The sequence below is a fragment of the Vidua chalybeata genome, chromosome 19 (genome assembly GCF_026979565.1).
Source record: "Vidua chalybeata isolate OUT-0048 chromosome 19, bVidCha1 merged haplotype, whole genome shotgun sequence".
Taxonomy (NCBI): domain Eukaryota; kingdom Metazoa; phylum Chordata; class Aves; order Passeriformes; family Viduidae; genus Vidua; species Vidua chalybeata.
The window spans coordinates 155,025-173,252 of NC_071548.1; the positions used below are offsets into that span (position 1 = coordinate 155,025).

At 48.2% G+C, this 18,228-nt stretch overlaps 1 protein-coding gene across 1 annotated transcript in view; it reads left to right on the plus strand.

Moving 5' to 3' along the window:
• The first annotated feature begins 5,259 nt into the window (after positions 1-5,259).
• LOC128797770 (heparan sulfate glucosamine 3-O-sulfotransferase 3B1-like) overlaps positions 5,260-18,228 on the plus strand; it is a 29,583-nt gene continuing 16,614 nt past the window's right edge. Inside the window, exon 1 of the mRNA XM_053960633.1 lies at positions 5,260-5,842. Coding sequence (XP_053816608.1) covers positions 5,409-5,842 — 434 coding nt within the window. The 5' untranslated portion in view covers positions 5,260-5,408. The remainder of the gene's footprint in view (positions 5,843-18,228) is intronic.

The window sequence follows — 18,228 nt, forward strand, 5'->3', positions numbered from 1 at the left end:
AAAGGATTCTTGGCAGGATATTAAATATTACCTTGGCCAATCACAAACACTTCATATTTCAAGAGAGGAAGGGAGGTAGGGACTGCACTCCATAAATCAGCCTTTTCAAAGAGACAGAAAAAGGCAAACATTTGATAAATCTGTGTCATTATACTTAGAGATCAAAGGGGGTTTTACATATGTATTTATGCAACTGGCAACCTAGGAGACAATAATAACAAACATAGATCTCTGACAGCTTTACAAAAATAAAAATTAGCCGATTCTAATCTGTAATTATCTGGGAAATGTGTGAGGTAGGAGGTTGCTCGCACTAGAGCTTTGCTGAGGCAGTGAGCAAATGTTAAGTCATTCATAAATACATTAGGAAGTTCTGTGGGCAAGAGATTGCCAGAGCCACTGGGTGGTAGTAGGGCACAGCCACTGCATCTGCAGCCCTGGTTTTATCCATGGAGCCCAAATTAGGCAGGCAGGGGCTACCAGAGCCAGAGGTCACCAGGGAAAGCAGCGTTTCCCTATGTGCCTTGATGAAAATCATTCCTTTATGATGAAAATACAGAATGATGAAAATATATAATGATCGAAATATGTAGTGATGAAAATCATTCCTTGATGATTTTCCAACGAATTACCTACAAGGAATCTACCTGAAGAATCCCTGAAGGCAGGAAAATTTCCATCCGTGGGGTCTCTCCTGCTTGGCCGCAGCATGGAGTTACAGCTGCATGTCTGGTACCTTCCATAGCCCCACATGGCATTGCTGGCCTGGATGAGCCCTCCCACTATTCCCAATGGCTGGTTCACTCTCTAAAGCTCAATAAGTACAGGATTGGAGCCAGAAGCTCAGGTAAGTCAGGGAAGAAGCCTGAGAAGACCCCAGAAGGGGGTTGCAAGCAGCAGAAATAAGATAAAGACTAATGGGGGCTGCAGTGGTTATTGCTTTAATCCAGGGCAGAATTTAACCCAGGGCAGATGAACTGAAACTTCTCCAAAGCAGCAAGGGCCATCGTATCTCCCAAAAGAAGGAGAAATCCAGTTGTGTTAAGATAATTTCATGGACAAAGCAATGCAGCCACAGAAATTAGAGACGGAGAAGTAGCATGATGTCATCCCTCCTTTCCTTCTGGCCAGTTACCGGGCTGATTTCCTATTCTCTTGTGCTGGTTTAAAATGACTTCAGCAACTTGGTTTCTGCTCATTCCCATGGGAAACTTCCACAGTCTATAGATTTCACTGGTAGGAAACTCTTCTTGACAGTCAGACTATATTTTCCTTTACTCAATTCCATCACATCACTCCTACTTACGCCTCCTTGGAGCACCCTAAATGCTCTGCTCCATTGAAGTCAGTGCAGTTATGTTAGCAGTAAATTTGGCTTATGGCACTTGGAGAAATAGATATTAAAACCCCAGGGATGAATTAGGGGGCAAGGGGAGGGAGGGCAGTGGGGAAAAGGAAATGGTTTCAGGTTAAGAGAAACAAGATCTCCTCTTACATCTGTACAGCAGTGCTGCCCGTGGCCCTGGTGGGAGCATGCCCAGGACAATGCAGCGGGACACTGTGAGAGGCAACGATGTCCCTGGGGTCTCCCTAGGATGTTCCTGGGATGTCCCTGGTCAGTGGTGGGGTTATGAAGCCACAGCTGAGGGCTCTAAGGCATTATATGGCACTTGGACTCGGGTGCAGAGAGGTTGCACAAAGCCCTGGGCACTTGTCTTGCCAGTGGCTGAGTTTTGAGTCCCAGTGATGGTACCCACAGTCACCTCATGGCCTGTCACCCCCAGCTGGGATGGCCACTGCCTGCTGGCCCGGCAATCCTGATCCAAGAGCACTCACTGCAAGCTGCGCCTCTATGGGTTAAAGCACATGTGTTTTTCAGGACAAAATCCCAAATGTCCTCCTGCCTTTCCCCCAGCTCTTACCTCACTATTGTGATGTTAGGACAAGTCCAGCAAATGTGTGCAATGGTGGAGAGAAGGCTGTTGACAGACCCACAAGATTTATCCATCAATGATCCTCAGCTACCGTGTGCTCTGGAACAGCACAGGGTGCTTTGCAGAGGACATGTGTGGAAGAGGCACAGGGAGGATTTCCTAGGGTGGGAAAAAGTGGAATAAAGAAGTGCAGGACTTCTCTTCCTGGACCCTGCAAGGGGGAGAGGGCTGAGATGGTTCTGTGACTGGGGAACATCTCAGAGTACTGCAATAAGGACAAAATCCCATTATAGATACATGTGGATGGACGAGGAACGTAGAAGTCTCACACCAAAGCCCTGCACCTCAGTGTTCTGGGTGCTTTATATTCCCAAAAAGGGGGTGGTGTTGGCTGGTCACCTCCTATCTGGCCAAGTCACTGTACAGCAGAGCACTCTAGGGTTACACGCTCTAGAGTAACTCATTTTCCCATGAGCATGCACTTGATTAGCATCATGAAATGGTTAATTACTTTTCTCAAAACAGAACTTTAACCATGTCAGGAAAACTGCATCCTGTCTGGACCAAGAGCACAGTGACTTGATTTTGGGTGTCTGCACCTATTTATCACCCCATCAGGGCTTGTTTCTGCAGATCTCTGAAGAGCAGCTCAATTAGTTATTGATTAACCAGCCAGCAAGACAACCACTGGTCTGATTCTAGGGCACGGAGCAAACCCAGCTGTGCATTTCTGGTTGCGCCCAGACTAGGCATTTCTGGTTGTTTCCAACACTGTTTCTTCAAAATTTTTCTTGCCCTATGCCCCCATCCTTGGCCACAGCACACATGCTTCTGTCACAACTGCTGCCTGGAGCATGTTAAGCAAATTCCAGGAGCCAAGAGCAAGTGTTGAGCCCAGCTGGAGCCCTGCTCTTGAGATGGCAGCAGGAATGGAGGCGACCTGTGTTCTGCCAAGCAGCTGTGCGGGCTCCTGCTGCTGCTAGTGGGTCAGTCTGGAGGATGGAGCCACAATTGGTTCCCAGCCCAGTGGTCAAAACTTCTTTCACCCAAACTCTGTGCTCCAGGGAGAGCCCAGCCCTCCTCCTGACGTACCTCTACATGGATGTTGTTTCTGATCACTTACCCATTTGCCATTCCCAAGGGGAAAACTCCTGACATCCAACTGTTGAAGATACAATTCCACTAAAACCTGTCTTGGGGCTATTTTTCTTAAAAAGCCAATCCAACTTTTACAAGCTACAGCTGACAAATATTAAAAGCTTAAACCAAACTTTCTGTGACACTTATCCTGGCTGATGCTAGTGGATGTAAAGAACAAGAATTATTCCATCTGAAGGGTTTCCCTGTTAGCTCATGGGCGTAGGAACATGCAGTGGAGCAACCCATGTGTGGAAGCAGCAGATTTTCTGTTTGGAATTGTACAAAACACCAAGTGCAGAGGTGAGTAAACCTGGGTGCAGGAGAGGCATGCATGGAACGATTGCTGCCCACAGCTGTGATTCATGCATTGCCAGGAACTGTCCTCTTTAATTCTCTTCACAATTACCCATCTGGGCCAGCTGGCAGAGCTTTGCCAGCACACAGGGAAACTGGAAAGCAATTCCTCCTTCCTCCTGCCACAGCTTGGCACCTCCATCTCTCTCTGCTTGGTTTGGGATCACCCTTCACACCACAGAGCCCAGCAGTGCCACCTATTTTATCTGATAGCAAAGAAACATTGGAATTCTTTGCTGTTGACTCTGTAGTTGAAGTACAAATGTCATCCTTATGTCATCCCAAAATCTACTTTGCAAATACGTGGTCCTGGGAAGAACAGAGATGAGTGACACTGGTACTGATGGAGATTTGGGTGGCCCAAGCTCTGTGTTAACCCGCTGAGCAGCTTTTAGAGAAGTCATTCACCTCTCAGGGTCTTATTTCCCCTCTTCAATCTGCTTGGTTTCATTAGTTTGTAAACTCCAGTTTGTAGTTTCAGGTTATTTTACAAGATTCTCACAACGCAGCCAGTGTGATGGAAACAGTTCACTTTTGCGTACCAGTTTAGGGATTGATATATAGTTGATACATGAATAAGTCAGGGAAATGCTGTTGCTTCTGACACACAGAATTAAGGCTCTTCATGGTGAAAAGATTATCCTCTAGTTTGGGGGAAAATTTAAAAAAAAATAAAGAGGTTTCAGCAAAACCTCACTTTCAAAGCAAAAGTGCTCTGAAAGCAGCAAATTCTGTAAAAACATTTATGCATCTTTTAATAAAAACAGGATAGAAAAGCTGCCCAAATGCATTGGAGCTGTAGGTTATGTGATTGCTGGGAGAATACTGGCTAAAGCACTTCCATGGAACGTGCAAAATCCCCATCCCAAGAGAACGCTGGAGCCACCTGGTCCTGGAAAGGAGGGTCCCACAGCTAATGGTATTGTGGGAAGGATCTCCTCAGACAGATTCTCTTAGTTTGCCTTTCAGGACCCGTTGTGTTGGGTTTGGTTTCTGTGTGTTACTCCCATTAATGTGGACTGTGGCAAATCTCACCAGGAATTTTTACGGGCAGGGATTTCAGAAAATACAGCTTGACAGAAGGTGCAGCTGATTGAAAAGCCAACTCATCAACAATACAGGCAAATCATAGTGTCACAGAACAGCTTGGGTTGGAAGGGACCATTAAAGGTGATATAGTCCAGCCCCCTGCCATAGGCACAGACACCTTCCACTAGACCAGGTTGCTCCAAGCCCTGTCCACCCTTGTCTTGAATGTTTCCAAGGATGGGCCATCCACAGCTTTTTTGGGCAGCCTCAGACAGTGTTCTATCACCCTCATTGTAAAAAAAAATTCTCTCTAATATCTAATCTAACCCTGCCCTCTGTCAGTTTAAATCCATTATCCCTTGACTGTGCTAAAAGGTCTGTCCCCACCTTTTTTATAATCTCCACTTAGATACTGAAAGACCACAATAGAGTCTCCCGGGAAACCTTGCTGTCCACGTATTTGGGGATAAGGAGAAAAAAAAAAAAAATGAGATGCCCCCAACACCACGGTGCCCCCAGTGCCTGACCCCCAGCTGGCGATCTCCTGCAGCCGTGGGGGGACAAGGCACGGGAAATCCCAGCCTGGACGTGGGCGCCGGGCGCACGGAGCGCCACGGGAGCGGCCCGGCGGTGCCGAGCGGGCCCGCGGCGACTCGCCACGACCCCTCCTGCCACCAGCCAATCAACGCGCCCTCCGCTCCCCTCGCCCCGCCCCTCCTCATTATGCGAGAACCCGCGGCTGTGATTGGCTGGGAGCGCGGCCCGTGCTGGGCCCGCGCCCCGCCCCCGCCGCTCTGCCTGCGCTGACGGCGGGAGCGGCGCGGAGCGGGCCGGGCGGCGGCGGCGGCGATGCGGCCGTGCTGAGGCTCCGCGGGTGCCCATGAGGCGCCGGGCAGAGCTGAGCCGAGCCGGGCGGGCTCCAGCCATGCATCCCGCTGCGCCCGCGGGCACATGGGGCAGCGCTTGAACCGCTGCCTCGATGTCCCCGTGGCGCTGCCGCCGCTGAGGCGGAGGCTGCTGCTGCTCTTCATCATGCTCTTCCTCTGGCTCTATATGTTCTACTCGTGCGCCGGCTCCTGCGCCGGGCTGACGATCCGCGGTTCACCCGCGCCGTCCCGCGCCGCCCCGCCGCTGCTGCCGGGAGAGCCGGGCGAGGAGAGCAGCCTGGAGGAGCAGCGGGCAGCGCCCGACGCCGGCAGCCCCATCTCCAGCCTCTTCAACGGCTCCGGTACCAAGCGGCTGCCGCAGGCCATCATCATCGGCGTGAAGAAGGGCGGGACGCGGGCGCTGCTGGAGTTCCTGCGGGTGCACCCCGACGTGCGCGCCGTCGGTGCCGAGCCCCACTTCTTCGACCGCAACTACGAGCGGGGACTCGCCTGGTACAGGTACGGGGCGGGCCGGGGCGGGCAGCGGCCCCGCGGCGGGACGGGGCTGAGCGCGGTCCCAGCCGTCCTGCGCTCGCCGCCACGGTGCGGGGATGCGGCCGCCCCGGGCTCCGGAGCAGTTTGGGGAGCGCCCGGGGCGAAGAGTAAATGTTCCGCTAAATGCTTTACCCCGAAAAAACAACCCCTAAAAATATAATAAACCCAGAGCGCAACTTGTGGTCCCCGTTTGCCCAGGCGGCGGGGCGTCTGCAGGTTTTCCGCGAACCAAACCGTATTTAATTTTGATATGAAGGCTAAATATTAATTTAATATTTTTAAACACTGTTATTCCGCTGTACTTCCAGGTCTTTTGCGGGAGCGTACTTTTCCTCCAGCTCTGGGTGTTGCTGAGGGATGACTGGTGTGTCTCCCGGGTCTGCACGGGCTGGCGGACGCTGCGCTCAGCGACCGCGTGTTTGCGGGGTTTTTGACCCGTTTAGGTTTTTTTTTTTTTTTTTTGGTGGTTGTTTTTGTTTTTGTTTTTTTTTTTTTTTTTTTTTTAATCCAGTGGGGTGGGATTTGAACCGTTTTCTCTTTTTCCCTTTTTTTGAGTGGGGGAGGCGAGGTGAGGAGGATTTACCGGTTTGGGATTTTTTTTGTGCACGTTTGGAGGGGGTTTGACCCGTTCCGGGAGCGCTGCCTCGGACTGGCAGGCGGCAGCTCCACGTTCCAGATAAAACTTCCTCACTCGCTGCCTGCGTTCAGTCTCCGTTAACTTTCTCCTTCCCCGTAATCGTCTCTGGAGCTGATCGATTGCCCGAGGTCGCGATCGCAAGCCCGGCGCTGGACTGCGGGAGCGGTGTGGGGTGTAGCGGGTAACGGGCGCATCGGGAACGGGATGAACCCTTTGCACTGGGAGAAAATGATACATTTCTGGTTTGTATCCTGTAAGGATGGATGTGGTTGTAAGGGATTTTGCGAGGAGCAGCCCGGTCCGGGATGTCTGTGTGCGGGTGGGCTCGGCGGAGCGGGCGGCAGTGGGTGCGGAGGAGAAGCGCGATCGGACACCGATCGAGGGACGAGCCCCGTTTCGGTGCCTTTCTCACCCTTTTCCGATTAAAGTTCCTTTATCAGGAGTATTTTGAATATGCCTTTCTACTGAGTGTTTACAGGAATGCTGAAGAAGCCGAGATGGAAACTTTGAAGCTAAATGGGAGCTGTGAGGTTACGAATTGTAACCTCTTTGTAGTCTTGAAACTCCCACCCGGCAAGTCCAATTAGGTTTATGTCTCTTCTTTTTTAATGTTGCCATCCCTCAGCAGTTAGTGAAATGAGTGCACGATAAGATCTGATGAGGAGGAAGTAATTTTTGAAACCCGTTTTGTTTTAGGAAATTCTGTCATCTCGGTGGAGGCTGTAGCGTGTTGTCCCACAGCAGCTGAAATGAAGCCTTTGTAAATTCAGCTGAGTTTAAAAATTTCACATTTTGAAGGAGAACTTGCATATAACAGAACAGAAAACCTGTCAGGATTTATCAGCAAAATGGTGTTGTACGTGTTGAACTCTGTTTTTAATTAGGCACCTAAATTAGACCATAAAATGGTTGATTAATCTTTTACAAGTTGGAGGTGGAAAGGGAGAAGGAGAGAATAATGCTTATGATTGAATTCATCTGTTATCCCAGATGTAGTGGGTGAAAGCCAATATTTAAAGGATACACATTATTTTTAAATTTGGAGAACAGGTATTGTGTTTAACTTCCTAAAGCTTCATCTTATCAGCTGCTGAATTTTAAGCAGTGTGGGCCCTGTCCCTGCAAATGCACCATAGTTTTTCATTAGTATCTTTGTGAAAGGGCTGTTTTAGCTGAGATCTGACAAATCTTGAGGTCTAAATGGTGATGCTCTCAAACAGCAAGAGATGCTGGAAGTCTTGAAATCAGTTGTGTGTGATTCACCCCGAAGATGGGAGTGTGTCTGGCTGTCTGTGGGACTGGGACCTGGGTCAATTAGAGGGGACTAAATAATGCAAAATACTTGGGGGAGGATGAAAACCAGCAGACAAGTTGTTATATATTGTGCATTACTTCTAACTTAATCAGAATTAGATGCAGAGGTTTGTTCCTATAAATTTAGTCATTAGAAGTCAGATCCTATAGAGTAGTAACTCCAAACTCTTGCTGACTTCCGTGAATCTTGGATTCCCGGCACTCCTCAAGAACATGTTTATTTCTCCCAGACCTAATGAAGTTTTAATTTATTATCTTAGTATCAATAAGGAGATGTGTTTATATTTTCTTGTTAGTGTTTCAGTACAGCTGGATTAAAGATGCTGTAAAAGGTGTGTGGTGTCAGCATCGTGCAGTGGGCTGGGCAAGCCTGGTCTTTATTTTACAGATGCTTTTGCTGAAATGTACTGAACTTTGAAACTGGGGGAGTTACTGTGTCCTCAGCACCCAGAGTGCAGTGCAAATCCAATTGCCTGGCTTTGAAAAGATGAAGATAGAATTTTTGATCCATGTCTCATTTGAAATGTATTTTAGCTAATTGGCTAAATCTGTTTATATTTGTTAGGAGTTTGTTTGTTTAAGTTGTTCCTGCCATCCAAAGTCTTTTTCAGATTTTCAAGATGGAAGGGCATGAGATTTACTTGTTTAGCTTGATGAATTCTTATTTTTGGAGGTGATTGTGATTAATCCTATTTAACTACTTATTTCTGCCTGAAGTTTTCAGCTATTGAAAATAACTTTAGAAGGAGGAAACACAAACTTGTTCCTTGCTCCATTTTTTTTGTCAAGTGAAATGAAATCTGTTGGTTTGTTTCCGTAGTGTGGAATGCAGAACACTATCAAGTGGTGCTGAGTATCATTCCTGAAAAGCTGGGGTGAAACAGGAAAAATTAAATGCTTTTATTTTGATAGTGAGATAACTAAAATTTGGTGGAAATAACTTCTGTATGCATATTGCAAGGTTTTCTCCTCCCCCCCCCCCCCAGCCCTGTAATGAATACAGCATGTTAACTGCTTCTAGTGAAAATATGTATTATGACAGAGGAGAAATGGGATCCAGCCACTATTTGAAACTAATTTTATGAAGTGCATTGAATTTTTGGATAGTAGAGAAGTTCCCTCTTTGTGGCAGTAGGGAGTTCAGCTCCACAGCCTGTGTGCATGTGTCTGGCTGAGCAGCCTCAGGGGTTTGCTGTAGAGCTTGGTGGGAGGAACGAAGTGTTTCTTCCAAGCCTAGAAAATCAGTTGTTGAATTTCTTTTATGATTTTCTTCATTTGATTCAACAATGATGCATTTTGAAATGTCCTATGGACTTGAAAGCCTGTTGTCCTATAATTATTGTAAGAAAAAAATGATTGTCATTACTGTTACATGGTTTGGGTTTTTTCTTTTTTTATTATTATTTTCAGCCCAGTGGGCTGTAATACACAGTCCCTCCTGCCTTGGGCTGGATGTTGTCAGCCCTACTCAACATCACTGATTTATATTTCAAGTCTGTAGCTCTCTGCTAGGAACCCCTGTGCCGTGGCTGTGCCGGCTGTAACTGTGACAGCAGGACTAGGCTGAGCTCCTCTGCCTCTAGCAGTGCACCAGGGAGACCACTTGTCCTTTTTTCTTCTTTTCTCTTATGGAAAATTCTTAAAATGCTGGTGCTTTGTCTTCCCACTACTCCTAGTTTGCTTTAATTAATTGTCCTTGCTGAGACTGGGTGATTTGGATCAGCAGGATCAGGCCCTATGGTCTGATGGTGTGTGATAAACTGCTTCAAATATGCATTTGTTAGACTCCAAAATTGCTTGGACTTTAGGGTGCAAAGTGCTGCTTGAAAGCAATTCCTGAATTGGGAGAAACTTTCTTTTTTTTTTTTTTTTTTTATTTTTCCCCATGAGCCTCCTTTTTTTTTCCCCAAGGAATATGTGAGGGTACAAGCTGATGCTTGCCATCGGCCAGACTGTGAGCAAGGGAAGTATAAGGTTAAAAGTTTGGGGTGAAAGCCCTGATGATCCAAATCTTGAGCAAGGCAGGATTTTGCCCCTGTGTTTGGCCATTGTCTATAATCTCCACTTTAATGAAGGTTTAATACCTACTGCTTAATTGCCTTCCCAGTGATGCATGGACCCAGCAGCACAGACAGAACTGTGGTTGGTTTCCACTGAGTGTCACATGGTTTACTGGCCCCACGAAGTTTGGGAACAGTCCTGATACTCCCGACTGGACTTTGGGTGCAAATGACTGCGTCTGAGCAAAGACTGGTTCCTCCACTGCGTTCCTGTGAGTTGTACTGGCTCAGAACAAGCATCTCCTAAAGGACAGTTCTGTTCTCTGGGAAGGTTTTGCCAAACAATTTTGGTATTTTCTTTTCTTGATGTGAAAAAAAATTTAAAACTCAACTATTGACCTTGCATTGTGTTGTGCTTAAGCAAGTGGGGACTTTTAATGGTCCCCTCAGAATGTGCATGGGGTTCAGTGCCCCCTTGGCCATGGCAGCGGCTCCCTGTGACGTGTCCTGAGCTGCTGTGTAACGTGGAAGGAAAATCGCCCCCAAAAAGAAGGGCTGGGCTGCTATAATCAGTCAGCAAGGCCCTTGTGTTTGCATGGGATCATTCCTTTAGATCTGAGGAGGGTTGAGTTGTTCAAACAGATGGCAAAGATTATTCGTGTTGCTGGGGTTTCAGTGCTCTGCTCTGTTTCAAGCGTGTTGCCCGATATGACGCACGTGACGAGTTCTTCCCAGCACGACGCTGGGGGGGATGACATTGTCTGTTGTGATCGGGTTTCATGGCCTCACCTGTTGAGCTGCTGAACTTTTCAAAGTTGACCAAGCGTTGGGGGTGACGGATGCGGATGGTGGATCTGCCTGGCTAATCATGTTAGCGCAGGACCCCGCGGCCTGCCGGGAGCATTGTGCTCCTTGGCATGAAAATGATGGGAATGAAAACCCACGGGCTCAGCTCTGAGTTTGGGATTTATTGCTTTTTTCTTTTCAAGTGGGCCATGGCAGGTGTCTGTAACACAGACCAAGAGTTGGATATCTCAAGGCACTTCCAGGCAAGGCTTTGTTTTTAAAAGCATCCAGCAAGCCCTGGGTGCAGTGGCTATAGAAACTCTACCCGAACTGCTGTTCTTTGGAGCTGTATTTCCAATCTGCCTGATGATAGGCATGTCCTGTATTCAGGCCTCTCTTGCTGAGCTGCTCTGTTCACTTGAGTCTGGGTTTGGGGCTATTTACTCATCCCAACTAGGAAGAAGTCTAATTTAGTGATCGTTCAGCATAGGATTCATATCTCCTGGTGGTATGACCATGGGTGACCAATGGGTTCAGGGCCAGGGCCATGTGGGATGGGTAACGTATGGGTTCAAAGAACAGCAAACAGTGGGGCATGTTGTCTCAGTGGTGTAATTAGTGGGTCAGGGGCTATCAGCTACTACCTGTTGTCACCATGTGGTGTGTGAGGATGGGCTGGAGAGGCTTCTTCCTTGGTTTGTGGGAAATGACTAAGTGCTGTGCTGGGTCCTGACTTGCTGCTGATGACTGTACTGGGGCTTGCCCTAACCATGGCAATTCCAGGTCTTTCAGCAGCTTGCTGTGTGTTTAATTGGCTATCCAGAAACACCATGTACTTTTTAAAGGTGCTCAGCCCAGCAGCAGCCAGAAGGCAACAGAGTAAATGGACCTTATCTTAGCTTTCTTAATGGAAACAAGGGGTCCTGTGACAAAACATATTGATTTATTAGCAGGCTCAGAGGAAAAGTGGGGTGAATTCAGGACAGGTGTTTGTGGTGGTGTAACTTCGCCTTCGGGGAGTTGTTCCCACTCTGAAGGTGGCAGGAAGGGGTGCAGAGACAAGTGGGGAAGGGCATCATATTGTGCCATGGGTCAGATGAGGGGAAGAAATGGAGGTCAGGAGCACAGTTCCTCTGTCTCCACCTAGGGAGAGCAGGGTCTGCTTGGCTGGGATGTGCGGTGTACCTTAGTCCATTCATAAAAGTGATCCAGTGGGGACAATCTCTCCTGGTGCCACGCTGGCTTTGAGCATTCCCTGTGGTGGTTTTCCTCTTAGGAATAGCCAGGAAGGAGGAGGAAATTAACTCAGTGATGATGATTTAGCATGTGGTGCCGTTGAACAGGGCAGGTCCAGAGGTGAGGAGGGACTTCTGAGAGCTGGCTTGCTTGTCTGCCTGACATTTCTTCCTGGCTCTGTGGCCTCAGGAATCATTCAGATAAGACCAGAAACTTGGGTGTTTGGGACTTCAGATGATGTTGGTGGGAATGTTAGAGAAAAACAGGTGTACAGGTGCTGCTAGCAGATATCACACTGATTTCTGGTATATGAATATTTACATTTTTAAAATCTTTCCATCAAGATACGTGACCATGGCAGTGCCCTGCCACGTGGCAGCTAGGGAAACTTTATTTAGAGAAAAATAATTCCAGGTTCTGCTAAATGCTTTACATCTGTGTTAACCTCCTTGGAAACGCCCTGGAACTAGCCTGCTTCTACAGCAGTTTGGTTTTCTTCTCTCTGTGCAGAAAAGGGAGGGAGGAAGAACATCTCTATAGAGGGTTGGTGTGACCTAGCCCTGGCATCAAGGGAGTCATGGCTCTGTTTGGCAGCAGGTCTGACCCAGAGTTTAATTTGCAGCCTGTCTGGGATGCAGAGCAGCGTGGCTGACCCTGCCCTCGATGTGGCTTGTAAGTTTCACACATGCAGGGAGCCTGGCTTTGCTATCCCTGTGCTGGTGAGTGTCATCCTCCCTTGTCCTGGTCTTCCTGTGAGTGTTGTGCTGATAAAATTCCGTAGGTCAGAGTTGTAATTTGGCCAGTCTTCTCTGCTGGTACTGCTGAGGATTTCTACAAATACACCAAAGTGTCTGGTTTGTAATAAAAGTGAGCAGTTGTAACCTTTCCCTGGAACTGGCACAGACTTTGCATTCCTGTCACTGCAGCAGGCAGCTCTTCCAGAAGAGAGGGAGAATTATTGTGTGCAGGCTTTCATTTTATATGCCAGTGTACAATATTATAGGTGGATGTGTGCATTTGATAGATCCTTCCTAAAAGTGAACACCAGGCCAAATCCTGCATTGCCACAAACATGGTCCAACAGTACTGAGTATGACTGTGTTCTGCTACACTAATTCCCTTTAAAAATACACTTTTTCATGTGGGAAGGCTTTGATGAGGAGATGAGTCTTCAGCAGCATGTGGTGACAGAGACTGAACCAGGTCCCTAAACATGACTGTGTCTAACGCAGTCCAGAACTTTGCCTAGGGATGGGCTCCAAGATCAGACCCTCAGTGTGTATCCATGTGACTGTGCAGAAAAAGTCCCCACAGAAACCAAAATCCATTACAATTATTAACTTCAATAAAGCTTCTTGACAAGCTTTATATTAAAAGCCCCAAGCTTTCAGCCTCTTTTGATTATCAAACGCAAACTTGCATTAAAACTTGCAAGTCTTGAAACTTGAAAACTTAAAACTTCAAGTGTGGGTGAATGGTGCAGGGAGATGAAGGAAATCTTTGGAAAAGTGCTCATTTAGTGAAAGGGCAATTGCACTGCGGTTAAGCTCCAGTAGTATTTTTGATTTGGAATGGGGTCCAGGGGGGTGCGGTGGCTGAGCAGGCTCAGAGCATGGATCCTCCTGTCACTAGGGGGAAGATGAAACCCTAGCATCTTCCTAATAAAGTGCTTTGCTTCTTCACTGAGCTATGAAATATTTTTTTAAAAACTGGCAAAGCCTGCAGCTTTGGCTTGCATTCGGTTTGTTTTTCTAAAGATGTATTAGACTTGGAAGGAAATCAGGAGGTGTTGGAGTAAACAGGAGGTGTGTCCCAGCCCTTCGGTCCCGGAGTGGCTGTACACGGTCCTCAGCTGTTTGTACACAGGGCTGTGAATGCTGTTGCTAAACGTGAATTGCAGAGGGACCCCGTGACTGTATTGTGCCCTGTGTCTCTGTGTGTGGGAACAGATGTGCTGCCTGCCACTGAGGTGCTGTGCCTCTGCTCTGAGCCCCCTGCACACACCTCTGGTGCCACGTTTAGGGAATTGTGCCAGATCAGAGCCAGTGTCCCGAGTGCTAGGGGCTTCCATCTTCTGCAAGTGGGTTGGAATGAAGCAAGTTCATGGAGGTCTCACCTGCAACCACTGGAGCAGTGGTAGAAGTCTAGTGGCTCTGAGCATCCTGCTCTGACTTTACTATGGCTGGACCAACCAAAGTGAGCTACAAAAAGCCGGACAGCCTGGGTGTTACCCCTTATCGAGGACATGCTTAGCAAAGCCCATCTTCCCTTTTCCCAGTGCAGTGCACTGAACTTGCTGCAATTTTACACAAAGCTTGTAACACCTTTTTTTCCTCCCCTTTTAATTTCCCTCTAGAGCTGGTCTGGTAACTAATGAGCCTTGGGCTGTCTGCATGGCATTTGGAAAAGCAGAGGGAATAGCTAATACGGGGTGTTGAGCAGGGAAGGAAGCCTTGAGAGGAGATATCAGCCTTGCCAAAGCAGAAGTGGAATAGCCGGTTAGGGTTTCAACTGGGAGCTGCTGTCTGCTCCAGTAATGACGGGCTGGCGCTGCCCGGACCGCCGGACGTGCTGGAGGAGCCACCAGGAACACACCGGAGCCTTGGCCGGCTGCCCTGGCTGCGCTGCCACTGCTGCCTCCCCCTAGAGATGATTCCAAGGTCAAACTGCTCAATGCAGTGTAATAACTAATTAGGCTATATATAAACAGAAAGCTCGTGTGGTCCTAAAGTAGCTTAAGAGCCCGTGGGTTTCCTCTTCTTCGCTTTCCTCCCCACAGTCTTCCTCTCCCGGGGCTCCTCTGCGGGTGAGCCCCACAGTTGTCGCGGGCTCGTCTGTTGCAGCAGGGCTCACGAGTTTGGTTGAGCAGCTGCACCGCTGGGTCAGAGCCCAGAAATGATGGGGGCAGAGCAATGCCTGCTCTGCCTCACCCAGCTCCCCATCAAACCCACTCCTGGTGCCGAAGGACAGGCTGCCAAGGCTCTGCCTTCCCAGAGTGAATCGCTTTACTCACTGGTGGTGCCTGATGGTGCATAGCCCTGAGCTGGGAATAGCTGCTGGCATTTGCCTTCAGCAACAGGCTTTCCAAAGCTCCTGTTGCTTTGAGACTCAGTATTGCAAGAGCTAAGCTGGACAGCTTGTTCCCCATCATGGGGACCATGGGGAAGCTACAGTGTGGGGTTCAAAACCTCCCCGAAGGCATGTTTGTGTGGCATTTGCAGAATGGAGGGGAAGAATAAGCTGGACTAGGTTTCCTGGAAGAGCTACAAAAACTTAAGTTTGTAATGAGGCTTGAAACTAAACCCAAACAATTGCTTGCCTTGTGACTCCTGGGGAGCTGAGGCTTGTATGGTATTGAAATTGATAATACTCTATTATTCCTTTTCTCACATATCGATCTAAAACTGGTCGAAGCTCTCTCCAAACTCCAAATGTAAAAATTTAGGAATAACATTTATTTAAGATCTGCGTTATTTTCAATGTAGCTGCAGAAACATGCTCAGGAAAATTAAAAATCAGATTTCTTAATCAAGCATTACTGATTAAGTGCTGTCAAGGCAGTTGGAGAAGGGCAGAGCAGCTTCCAGCTCTTCCAGACCAGCCCAGGTTTTACAGCAGGGCCATATACATGCCCTGAACCATCAGCAAAGTCTGATCTTTGGTTTTGCCCAGGGAAATCCTTGAAAACCAAAGAGACCCCACGCCTGGCTCCAGGAGTTGGGGAATGAGCATCATCACTGCCCATGTTTGTTCCGGACCCTCTTCTGCTGCTTCCTAGGACATCTCCTCATGCATGTCTGGTTTTCTGAGGGCCAGCATCGGGGGTGAGGACTGGTGGAGGAGATGCCCAGGGTGATGGGCTACACGTGAGAGGCTGTGTTTTGGTAGTGTAGGTTGTCCATCTCCAGCTCCCTGGCTCTCCAAGGCAGAGCTGACTTTTCTCAGTTTTCAAGCACCAGGCTGCATCTACATGCCGGGGATGGAGGCAGAGAGAAAGGACTTTGTGAGCTCACGATGGAGTCCCAGATCGGTTCAGCCGGCTCAGAGGGGGCTGCACTGTCTCTTTAAGAACCCAAGGGTGTAGAGATCAAAGGTGTGGGTGAGTCAAACACAATTCACTTTTGGTTCATCCATATGTTTGGATAGTTCAGTAGTCACCCATTTTATAGTCTTACGCCCATTGATTTGTTAATCTGACACTTGGTTTCATCTGAATAATAATAGCTGTCATTGAGAGTCCTCAGTGTTCAGGGAAAAGTCTTTTCACTTGGGTTGTGCTCTAAGGCCTCGGCAGACTGGCCCACGGTGCTCTTTATGTACAAGGGCTTGAAGGACTTGTGGATAATTCAGCCCCATGGCTGGCTCTGGAAGGAAATTGGCTCTGAATGAAACCAGGGTGGGATGCTGGAGGATGCTGGAGGGCTTTTGCACGTGTAGTTTTACTCATTAAGGCCCTTCCTGGTTGTCACCATAGCCATGGACCTGCCATCACAGTGCATGGGGTGTGAGGAGATGGCAGGGTTACACAAAGACAACCCAAGCCATCCAAAATGGCAAGTAGGCCCTCTTAAATAGTGCCTGAGTGCTCTGGACTAGATCAAATCATTGGTATGGCCATGTGCAGTCTCTAATTATGTGAATACCTTTTTAATGAGAAGTAGTGCTTTGCATCTGTTGTACTTGCAGCAGAGCATCTCCACCAGCTGAGCCTGCTCTTTAAAGAGCTCTTGGCTGGGTGTCATTGACTGTTTATGACCACGCCAAGATCCCAGGTAATGACTGGGCAGAAAGGCAGTCTGCAGACAGACCTGCTCCTTCATGTTTCCCTAATTGGCACCTGTCTCCCTCCTTCACTGGGAATTTCTCTCCTTCCCAAGACTGGTTTGGTTCCTTCTGCTTTACCCTGAGTCCTGCAGTGTCACTGGGGATGCAGGGATGTGGTGGCACCACAAACCTGCAGCCCAATTGCCTCAATGGGCATGCTGGGTTTTAGTCCTGGAAATTGTGTTTTCTCTCTGATGCTTGATGTGAGGTGCCAAAGGGAGGGAAGAGTCAGGAGGTTCATCCTGGCCTGACTAGAGATGTTGGTGGAAAAAATCTCCTTCTGGACAGATGTCTCACTGCCCTGGTCTGTGTGCCATGGAGAGATCTTGATTTCCAGCGCTACTCTGTTGAGAGCAAATCACAAATCCATTAACAAATGAGTTGAGGTGACAATCCCATTTGTGTTAAAATGCATTTAGGGATCAGTACTGAGAGGATCACCGGTGTATTAATTTGCCAGGCCTTTTGTTCCAGTGGGTGGCAAAATTAGCTCATCCCAATGAGGGTCACACTGACCTGGCCAGTGCCCAGATTACTGATGGTTGTGGTTGGTGCCACTTCTCCCTTCTGAGAAGGAAGCAGAGACTTTCAGAAGTTAATTAGGTGTCTCAGCTGGGAATAAAGTCTAAACCAATTTTGAATTCTTGACCCACTCAATGAGATGCTGCGGGTAATGAGCAGCTGGTGAGTACAGGACATGCTTGGTTGGTTGATCACCCTCCCGGTTTTCCTCTGATGGATTTGTTCTTCCCAGCTGTTACTGGCCATGGGGGAAAGGTCCTGTGATGGTCAGAGGGGCATCCCCTTCCCTTCATCACATTGAGGAGAAGCCTCAGTGCTGCACAGTTTCAAGGCTGGTTTGGGTGCTGCTGAAGAGGCAGGTGGAGTCGTGCAGCTGAGATTTGGCAGCACCTTGTTGGCATTACTTGGCCTGTGGAACATGTGTACATGATCAGAAAGGGCAGAAAAAACCATAACTTTCTTTCTTCATAATGGAAATGGAAAGCTGACTGTTTTCTGTGCTGTTGTTTTGAAGGTCTTTGCTGTTCAGGTGGTGCTGGATGCCCATTAGGTGCAGAAAGTGAATTCCTGGAGATCCTACATGACTTTTTTTGAAAAACTGTAGATGTAAAAGTGTCTTAAGATTTGTTTCAAGCCTGATCTGGCCCTGGCCACCCTGTGAGATCCCTTCCCACATGCTGTGGAAGAGCTAGTGGTCTCTTGTTCAGATGTGACATGAAGATATTCCAGGGCATGTCAGTGCGCAGAGGAAAGTGCTGCTGGGTGAATGAAGTGTCCCTGCTTCCGCCTCCCTGCTTTGTTACGTCCATGGTGAGGAAGAGGAGCAGAAGCAGAGCTGCCACCAGTCCCTGTTTGGGGCTCTAACTCAGCACAGTGGTGCAAGCCTGACTTTGGCATGTCTTACTGCAAGGGTAGACAAATCACTGGGGATATTCCCGCAGCATGAGTTGTGATCTGAAGGGTGACAGCTGGGGTATCACTCAGGTCTCCAAAGTCTATCAGGAGGCTTTCTTCTCTAATCCTGGCTGTAG